The 9,710-nt window shown below is 45.9% G+C and overlaps 1 protein-coding gene across 1 annotated transcript in view; it reads left to right on the top strand.

The window, feature by feature from the left end:
* The first annotated feature begins 1,013 nt into the window (after positions 1-1,013).
* The window catches only part of SH3BGRL2 (SH3 domain binding glutamate rich protein like 2), a 52,823-nt gene continuing 44,126 nt past the window's right edge, over positions 1,014-9,710 (top strand). The window contains exon 1 of the mRNA XM_012809531.2: positions 1,014-1,392. Coding sequence (XP_012664985.1) covers positions 1,348-1,392 — 45 coding nt within the window. The 5' untranslated portion in view covers positions 1,014-1,347. The remainder of the gene's footprint in view (positions 1,393-9,710) is intronic.

Here is a 9,710-nt window from a genome sequence, read left to right as displayed (position 1 = left end):
TGGGACTACAGGCACCTGCCACAACGCCCGGCTATTTTTTGGTTGCAGTCGTCATTGTTGTTTGGCGAGCCCAGGCTGGATTCGAACCCGCCAGCTCAGGTGTATGTGGCTGGCGCCTTAGCCACGTGAGCCACAGGCATCTAGCCTGAACTTGAAATATTGATAATTGTTCTAAAAAAAAAAATAATTTGAAATGATTAGTATATCTGCAAGAAATTATCAGAGCCAGAAACTTCAACATCGGATTTCTCTTTTTAGAACTATTAATTAACACTGTTCCCAGATCTCTGCTAGACTCCCAAGCTGAAAGGCAGAAAGTAAATACCGTGCGGCAGGGGAAACTGGCTCATTTCCACGAAACTGTGAGAAGCTGGAGCTTTTGTCAAACAGAAAATACTTGCTAGAGAACTATTCCTAAAGCATGAGCAACTATACTAAAGCTTTTTACTTAAGGGCAGCCTCCTGGGAGACCGCGCTGGAATGTGCAGCAGTTCTGAAAAAGGCACAGATCTGGCTCCACTGTAAATATGAGGTGCGCAGAGGCGAAGCCATTGTGTAGGGTAGGAGGTGTGGCGGGTGGGGTCCTGATCTCCAATGTTGATAGCAGGATTCTAATTTCGTTTGGTATTTATTTTTTTCTACTACAATTACAGTTTTGCAAGGAAAAATAAAATATCGGTTGTCCTCTCCTCTGGATTTCTAATTCCCAACATCCACAGAAAAAAAAACCACCTTTCCTTTCCCCAAAGGATCGCCTTTCTGAAATCTCCAGAGCAGCAGGAAAACCAGCGGTGAGCCCCACCCCCGCCCCGCCACCTGCCGGGAACCCGGCCGGCCCACCCCGCCCTCCTGCGGCGGCTGGGGCTGGCCCTGCGCGCCCGCGGCACAGTGGTGTGTGGTGGCAATTCTGGGTGGGGATGCTCCAACCAGCAAACCACAGCGCACAGCCCTAGCTTGGACTTTGAACCAAGCCCTTTTGCCCAGTTCTCTTTTTCCGGGATCCTCGCCACCCCGACTCCCGCTTCCCTCCAGCCCCCGGGACCCCTCCGGCCACCTGCGCGCCTACGGGATCGAAGCGCTTTGGGGAGGAGGATTCAAGGTCTCGTCCACCCGCCACCCCGGGGAGGCGGGAACTACAACTCCCATCACGCCCCGCGCCGGCTCCCCTCCCCGCAGCCCGCGGCGGGCGGCGCTGGGCTTTTATCCGCGGCCCCGGCGGGAGGGAGCCACAGCCCTCGGTCTCCCCGACGGCATCGCCGCGCCTACAGCTCCGAGCCGGGTCACCCTCTGCGTCCGCGCCAGCCCGCAACCCGGGGGCGAAGGGCAGGTTCCCGGCGCATCGCGAGGATGGTCATCCGCGTGTTCATCGCCTCTTCCTCGGGCTTCGTGGCGGTGAGCGCCGGGGCCGGCGGCGGGCTGGGGGCGCCGGGTGCGGGCGCGGGTCCTGCGGGAGGCGCGCGGCGCTCGTCCCTGCGCGTCCTGGCGCGCTGTGCGTCCGTCCGCTGGAGCCGGCGGCCGGCAGGTGACCCGCCACGCCGGACAACAATGGAAAGGGCGGGGAGGAAGGTGGGACCCCGCGCTCACACGCCCACCCGAGCGGCCGGAGCGCGGCGGATAATGGAGTCCGAGGGGAGTCCTAGCGCCTGTGCCGCGGCTCGGAGGTGGGACGGAGTTGTGTAAGAGCTTCGGGTCCCTCCATTTAGTTCACTTGTCCCCGATTTGGGACCTTCAGTCTGGTTATGTTTTTGTTGGGAGCTTTTGGTTTGCTGAACTAGTTACTGAATGAAATAAGTTTAAGGGCTTGGCTCTCCACCCACCCCGTCACCAAGCCCATTTCTCTAGTTTTCTACCTGCTCAGAGAGAATGGTGAACCAGGTTTGTCCTGTGGTGCAGGGTTGCAGTTCTCATTGTCATTTGTCCCCCTAGGGTGCCATAAATGTTTTCTACATCTTTATGTAAAATACGTGTGTATTCGCATTTTCCCTCCACCTGTCATGCTGGGGTATATATTTCATCATCTCGGGAATCTATACATTGTGGTCTGTTTTTAGCTATTCTGTTTGGTGAATGTTCTTGACATTTTTTAGGATTGGGTTTTGTTGTTCTGAGAAGTTAAATAGCCAGATGAGATAGGTCAGACTTTCAGGGGAAAATTCAGTAGTATATTTGATAGCCCACTGAGTTAGACTTGGTTTTCTTAGCTAAGAGGTACAGTATAGTGAGAGTCTCTTTGGTGACATACATAATCAAATACATCAAAAAGTGCGCTATAGGTTTCTAAAGTTTGGTCTGGCCATTTGCCTGCCCAGTAGGTCAACCAGATTGTCCCAAAATTGGTTTCTTAAGTGAGCGGCGTGACGGACGGTATAAAATATTGTCCCCAATACTTGTAAACCACTGAAACTTTTTATTTAAAAAGAAGCCAACACTATAATCCAACTAACCCCACCCTCACCCACCCCCATTTGCAGCAAAAACAATAGAGGAGAAACTCTAATTTATCTTTTTGTGCAGGCACGTTCTGGCATTCAGACCAATGACAATTTCTGGTGTTTCTAGTTTTTTGGGTTGCTTAGTCATCCCTGCCTTTTACAGATTTCCCCTTTGAAGCTGCACTTGGTGTGTTTGGAAGCCAGTACTGTTTTATGGGTAGATGTGTTCAAACGCACTCCTTACTAAGAACGCTACCAGGCTCTTGGTTTCATCACCAACTTGCTTACTTCAAGAATTATCCCAACAGCATTTTATTGATGGCAGAAGGGATGCTTTATAGCGTCAAGCCTGGGCCCTGTTTGGCAACTCGAAGACTAAGTGGAAGTCACTACTTGGCTTATCCTGTCAGTAGGTGGTAGGTATATCAAGATCCTTCTGGAGCCCCCCATTTCCTTCCCTTAGGTCCATAAACAAATAGGACATTTTAATTTAAATTTTAAAGTTGTGTGTTTTGCACACCGAGCTAAAATTAAGAGACTTGTTTGTAGTGTGGGTCCTGACTGGCGGTGTAAGCTTGGAGAAGGTGCCCCTTCCCTGCCTGAGTTTCTCGTCTGTAAATGAAGGATTTTGATGGCTAACTCAGAATTGCACTCTAGCTTTAGAAATGTTTTGATTTCATCAGTGGAGTAAATGTGGATGAATCCTCCTAAGAACATATTCACTTGAATAATATGTGTATACCTATCAGTCTTACAATGAATTTATTCTTTTGAGGGGGGATTTTACTATGAGGACTCGGGTTCCTTCAGTGTCTGTGTGCTGACACGGTTTCATGTCAGCTGAAAGCCATACCCAGTTACCACTCACGTACAGCCCATAAACACTACCGATGTGTTTTAATGGTCTGCTGTTTGAAGACCCAATCTTTTCAGCTCTTAGAAAACTCCCATTCATTGAGCTTCCCCAGTTACATCGTATATATCAGCACACAGTTATTCACTGAGTCTTTCCACGTGTAATAAACATACTAGCTCTTATGTCAGTACTCAGCTTTTCTGTAATATTGATACTTTTGGTGATGTTAAGCTTATATTCCATATGCAAGAATAATGATTTCTAAAAACTAATGAAAATGTCCAGGTCAACAGTTGGGCTGAGGAAGTTGGTGGGGCTTACACCATTAGGCTGAATTGAGCTTTGATGTTGTAGCCAGAGTTTTCTCTCCAGCAGTGTTGGGTTGACCATAGGCAGTGTTTTATTTGGGACCCAGCCATGAGCAGCAAGTGCACGGGACAACAAATCATTAGATTCCCAAGTCTGTGTGGAAGTTTATTGAACTACAAGGAGAGAAGGTGACTAGAATTAAACTTAGATAAGCAAGTCCCATGGATTTCCAAAAAGATGCGCTGCTTCAAGCCGCAGTAGATTTAAACAGCCTGTTTAGAGAAAATCATCCTGTCTTGTCCTGATTCCCTTTAAGCTCTCCATTTCAGCAGCTGAAATAACTAGCACCAAGGGGTGATTTCCTTTCAATTCTAGCAAGCTGTAGGTGCAGCCTGTGTTTACTTTTACTAGGAAACAAAAGTGATGCCACCATTATACAGTGAATACCTGAAAGTCAGATTTCTTATACTTCCGACAGTGTTGCTGTCATTCATGTTATATGTAGGCACATTTTATTTCAGTTCTAAGAAAACAGTATATTTGTTAGAAAAAGTCATTTTAATGACATTGAATTGTATACCTGAAAGGGGGGTTTTGTTAACTTTGTCCAGGAAATACATCAATATGATTTTCTGGTTTAAAAACATTGAAATCAGTCAATTCTTTCATTCATTTATTCTGCAAGTATTTTCTAAGGATCTGTGCTGCTGTGAGGCTCTGTTCTTGGAGTTTGGGAAACCAGAGAAGAATAGAGGGTGTGGTCTCTGTCCTCAAGGAATTCACAGACCAGGTGAGGAAGGAGATGAGATAGGGAAGGTCAAACCAGCTGTAATAAAGTACATACAGCCTGAGGACACAGGCTCTGTGGACCGTGCTTAGCAGAGATAGAAATAATAAAGGAGGCAGGGCTGTACTGCAGGATGTCAGATAAGGAGGAAATGTGCCAGAAGTCATCAAATATGCATGTGGGAGCCTGAGGCAGATGGCAGGGAGAGGGGTGGGGTTAGGTTTGGAGACTGGGAGAGAGTTCCTGAGCCGTCTCGCTCAGGCTGGGGAGCAGGGAGCTGTGGAGGAGACTGGGTGGACTGACGGGGGACAGCTCCGTGGTGCCCCAGCCTCAGAGATGCCCTCAGTCCCTGCCACTTGCCTGCCACCTGGAGCCTTTTGTTCTTCAGGGAATGTGGTGCTGTCCGGCAGTGGGAGACACCTGGTATATGATTTGAGAAGAATTGTTACTTTCCTAACTTGCCTTGAGTAAAATTTCTCAAAAAAACAAATGCAGCCTTTTAGTCCTCACTAGAGTTCCTGGGCTCAGAGCTGGAGGAAAATCTAAAGAGATTTCTGGTAAAGTCCAACCACCTAATTATTTTGTAGAAAGGGAAATTTGGGCCTGGAGGTGAAGTGGCTTGCCCTGAGGTCATTTACGTCCAGTCCTTGTGAAGCTGAGCTTTAGTGGGAAGCCAGGTTCCTGACTGCTGAATGCTTTCATTCCTGCACTGATTTGTGTGCTCATCAGACAGTCCTTGGAAGCATCCTCACTGCCTAGGCTCTGATTAGACGTTAGGGGTTGGCTGTATGTGATGGCTGGGACAACAGATTCTTCTGCTTGGCACCAATCAATGCCACCTTCGTCCAGCTCTGAGATGTGCGAACCATGTAAGTGAGGAGAATGAAGGACTGGGGCAGGGGTGGGGGAATGTGTCATGGGGGCAGGGTAAGCGATCTGGACAGCAGTCGCCTGGATATGGAGAGCCAGGTCACAGGGAGCTAAAGATAATGGAAGCCAAGTTGGGAAACAGCTTCGTTCAGCTGCAACAGTCTTTTCAAAGGAGGATGGGGAGGGAACACATAGAAAATTACAGATAATTAACTTGCTCTTTGCCACTTAAAATGTATACCTATGACTCTGCCTGATTTATAGTTGTTTTAAATACACAATTACCAGGGAAGCTGTTGCACCCCCCACCCCCAGATATGTTAAGTAAAGCTTCACCACGTAAGGAAGCCCTGAAGAGCTCTGGTGGGTTACAGTCAGGAGCTTATATAGAAAGGGCTCGGTGTTAATTTCTCAGTGATTTGATGCCACAAGGAGCTAGTGAGACTGTGCCCGGACCCTTTAATCTTTAACTCTTTGGATCCTCCCTGTCACACACAAGGTAGTTATTTATTCCCATTTTATAGAAGAAGAGGCTGAAGTGAACTGACTTGAGGTCAGGCTGTGAAGGTGGAGGGACCGTAGTCAGACCCCAGAGAAGGAATGATATTCTGCTGTGGGTGTGCCCACCATTTTTCTTTCTCCATTCACTTGCTGGTGAACAGTCTGACTCCACACCTTGGCTACTGTGAATGGTGCTGCAGTGAACGTGTCTCTAATGATTTACCGATTGCCTTTGCTTTGGATTGCTGGATCACAGGGCTGTTCTATTTGTAGTTGTTTGAAGAACCTCCATGCTGTTCTCCATAATGGCCGTACTAATTTGCATTCCCACCAGCAGTACATGAGTTCTTTTTCTCCGTATCCTTGCCAACATTTTTAATTAATTTTTATTTTTTGGTAATAGCTGATCTCACTGGAGTGTATATGATATCTCGTGGTTTTGATTTGCATTTTCCTGATGATTATTGATGTTAAGAATTTTTTTCATGTATTTTTAAGTCGATTTTATGTTTTGTGAGAAATATGTATACAGATTGTATACTTTTTTTTGCAGTTTTTGGCTGGGATTGGGTTTGAACCTGCCACCTCTGGCCTATGGGGCCGGCTCTCTACTTCTTTGAGCCACAGGCACTGCCCCATATGCCTATTTTTTAATTGGATTGTTTGTTTGTTTGTTTGTTTGTTTTTGCTGTTGGGTATTTTTTGTTCTTAGTATATTCTGAATGTTAGTACCCTGTTAGGATGTATCATTTGCAAATATTTTTTCCCATTCTGTAGGATGTGGGTTCACAATTTCGATTGTTGAAGAAACTAAATTTTGACAAATATTTATAATATGAAGTACAAGGTAGTTTTTACATTGCAGGAAGACTCATGTAAGACTGAGTCTTGTTTCTTCCTGTTAAAAATTTTTTTAATCAAAAGCAGAAAAGAAAAACAATTATTTCTTCCTTAGATTTTTTTTTTTAAATTAAGACAAAGTCTTACATGTTGCCCTTGGTAGAGTGCTGTGGCGTCAAAGCTCACAGCAACCTCAAACTCTTGGGCTCAAGTGATTTTCTTGCCTCAGCCTTCTGAGTAGCTGGGACTACAGGTATCCACACAATGCCTGGGTATTTTGTTTGTTTGTTTAGCAGGTCCATGTTTGAACCCACAAGCCCCGGAGCATGTGGCTGCCACCCTAACCACTGAGCTCGGGTGCCCAGCCTCCTTAGATTTTTTTTTCATGTTTAACTTATAAAAAGTTCTGAAATGAATTGTTTTTTCTTTCTTTTTCTTTTTTTTTTAGAGAGACAGAGTCTTACCTTAATGCCCTTGGTAGAGCACTGTGGCATCACAGCTCACAGCAACCTCCAATTCCTGGGTCTAGGCGATTCTCTTGCCTCAGCCTCCCCAGTAGGTGGGACTACCGGCGCCCACCACAAAGCCCAGCTATTTTTTTGTTGCAGTTTGACTGGGGCCGGGTTTGAACCTGCCACCTTCGGCATATGGGGCTGATGCCCTACTCACTGAGCCACGGGTACCGCCCTGAATTGTTTTTTTCTTTTACTCAAATTAGAAATGGGTAACAAAATAGAAAAAAAAATCTGGATTCATAATGAGTGTCTAACTTTTCAAAGTAGAAATTGGCCTGATTTATTGGTCATTTTATATGAATATTTAAAATACTTTATTTTGAAATGCAGGTTTTAAAAAATAGGATCAAGAAATTCTTAGTTCACTTGCTGAGTGTCTATTTTTTAAAAAGTCACTCATTCAACTTCTAAACTCAGAAAGGTTTAGGCTTTACCAGTGTTTTAGCAGGAACAACTTTAACAGGTGTTATTTTAACTGCAGAAGTATTTAGAAACCTAAATTGTGATTTAAATCACACTCCTTTATTCATTATTTTTCTGTGATTAATTTTGTGTTACACTACTTATCTGTTATGCAGAATAGGACCTTACCTTTCCAAATTAGAAATTTAGTGAAAAAAAATTTTTTTTTTCTGTGAAATGGCAAATGCTTCTTAACTTTTGAGGGAAATTTTCTACTTCTGATTATGTATAGTCTTTTGGGAGAGTCGTCTTTCTGGTTGTAGGCTGGTGTCACTGAGCCTTTCTGTGAGTGGTTTTTACTTTATTTTATTTTTTGGAGTCAGAGTCTTAATCTGGTACCCTGAGTAGAGTGGTGTGTCAACATAGCTCACAGCAACCTCAAACTCTTGGGTTCAAGTGATCTCTTGCCTCAGTTTTTCTACTTTTAGTAGAGCCTGGGTCTTGCACTTGCTCAGCTGAGCTCAGGCCATCCATCTGCCCGGCCTCCCAGAGTGGGATTACAGGAGCGAGCCACCGTGCCAGGCCTGTGAGTTGTTTAATCCCCTAGTTTTGGGGGTGGCTGGGAGAGGCAGGGGTGCTGGGGAAGTGTTGGAGGGTGAAGCCCCCCACCAGCTGTCAGCTGAGCAGTCTAATATAGTGCAGCTTCCTGTGTCCTTCTGTTTATGGACTTACCTGAGTTTATCCACCAGCACTGGACTTTGGGAATTCAAAATGTTATTATTATTATTTTTTGTTGTTGTTTGTTTCTTTTGCAGTTTTTGGCTGGGGTCGGGCTTGAACCCACCACCTCTGGTATATGGGGCCGGTGCCTTACTCCTTGAGCCACAGGCACTGCCCCAAATGTTATTATTGTTATCTCCTTTATACTTGATTAGTTTTTTCTTAACTCTAAAAAAGAAGAACCCAGCAAAAGCACTTACTTGGAGGTTTCCCTTCCAGACTCACAACAGCTTTGCAGTGAGGCAGAAAGCTGTACTCAGGAGCCAGCCTACAAACCACCACCTGCAAACTCAGGTACCTTTAGGCTGTGCAGCCCCTGGGCGAATCTGGGAACAATTTGGTTGGGCCCTGGATCTAGTTCTCTTTGTTAAGCTTACCCCGGAGTGGGGGATCTGGCTCTTCTGGGCTGACTCAGTGTTTGGCATAAGCCTAACGGGGGTTTCCTGGAGCGGCCCCAGAGGTGGAGAAGCAGGCCCGGTGCATGGCAGGCTGTGTCTGCTTTGCCAGGGACCTTTGTGGGCTGAGAGCCGTGGGCTGCTGGCTGGGGCAGAGGCAGAGGGTTCTAACTGCTTAAGGATGTTTTCCGCTTCCTGCTGGGTCAGGGTTCAAATCTGGAAATGGCTTTTTGTCAATTTGGATCTAGTGGCTTTTTGGGAGTGGAGGGCTTAGAATACACCAACGCTGTGACTTGCTTGACAGGTTAGTTCAGTGGTGTTTGGTAAATGCAGACGTGGTTAGTGGTTAAAGCCGGCAGCTCTTGCCACACACCAGCTGACACCAGACAGAGCAAAGCAAAGAACACAAAGTGACAGCGACCAGTGCGGCTTTTGAGAGCGTTTGTTTTCCTTCTGGGGCTGTACAAGGAGTGGGGTGTGGCCCTACATTTACAGTATTACAGGTGTTACTGTGTGGGCTGCAGCTCCCTGGGTCCCTGCCTTCATTACTGTAGTCACTGGTCAGATCCTTCAAGGGGGAATCTGCCACCTCCATAAGCCTGGTCCCCAAGAGTTTGGGCTTACTGTGAGCTGTGACACCATAGCATTCTACTCAGGGCGAGGAAGTGAGACTCTGTCTCAAAAAAGAGAGGTAAGGTTGGAGTAGCACCTTGTGTAATAGAATTGCCGTGAGCCTTGAATGAATGATTCAGCAGAGTGACAGGAACACAGTGAGTGCTCAGCACATGTGACCTGTTATTCCTATTATATCATTATCACCTTTAGCAGTAGTAGTAATTACAGTAAAAAAAATTATGACCTTGAACCATGTAACATTTTTAACCATCCAAAAATTGTGTATAGTACATAGTACTTAGAAGCTGAAGATGGATGCTGGTATAATTTCAGGAGAGTTTTTAGGAAGTTTAAGTGTAAGAGGGTTTCTACATTAACTTAATAACAATAAAGGCCAGGCATGGTGGC

This window comes from Otolemur garnettii, unplaced genomic scaffold, assembly GCF_000181295.1.
Source record: "Otolemur garnettii isolate 467f Iridium unplaced genomic scaffold, OtoGar3 scaffold00107, whole genome shotgun sequence".
In the NCBI taxonomy this organism is placed as follows: domain Eukaryota; kingdom Metazoa; phylum Chordata; class Mammalia; order Primates; family Galagidae; genus Otolemur; species Otolemur garnettii.
This window is presented reverse-complemented; position numbering and strand designations above follow the sequence as displayed.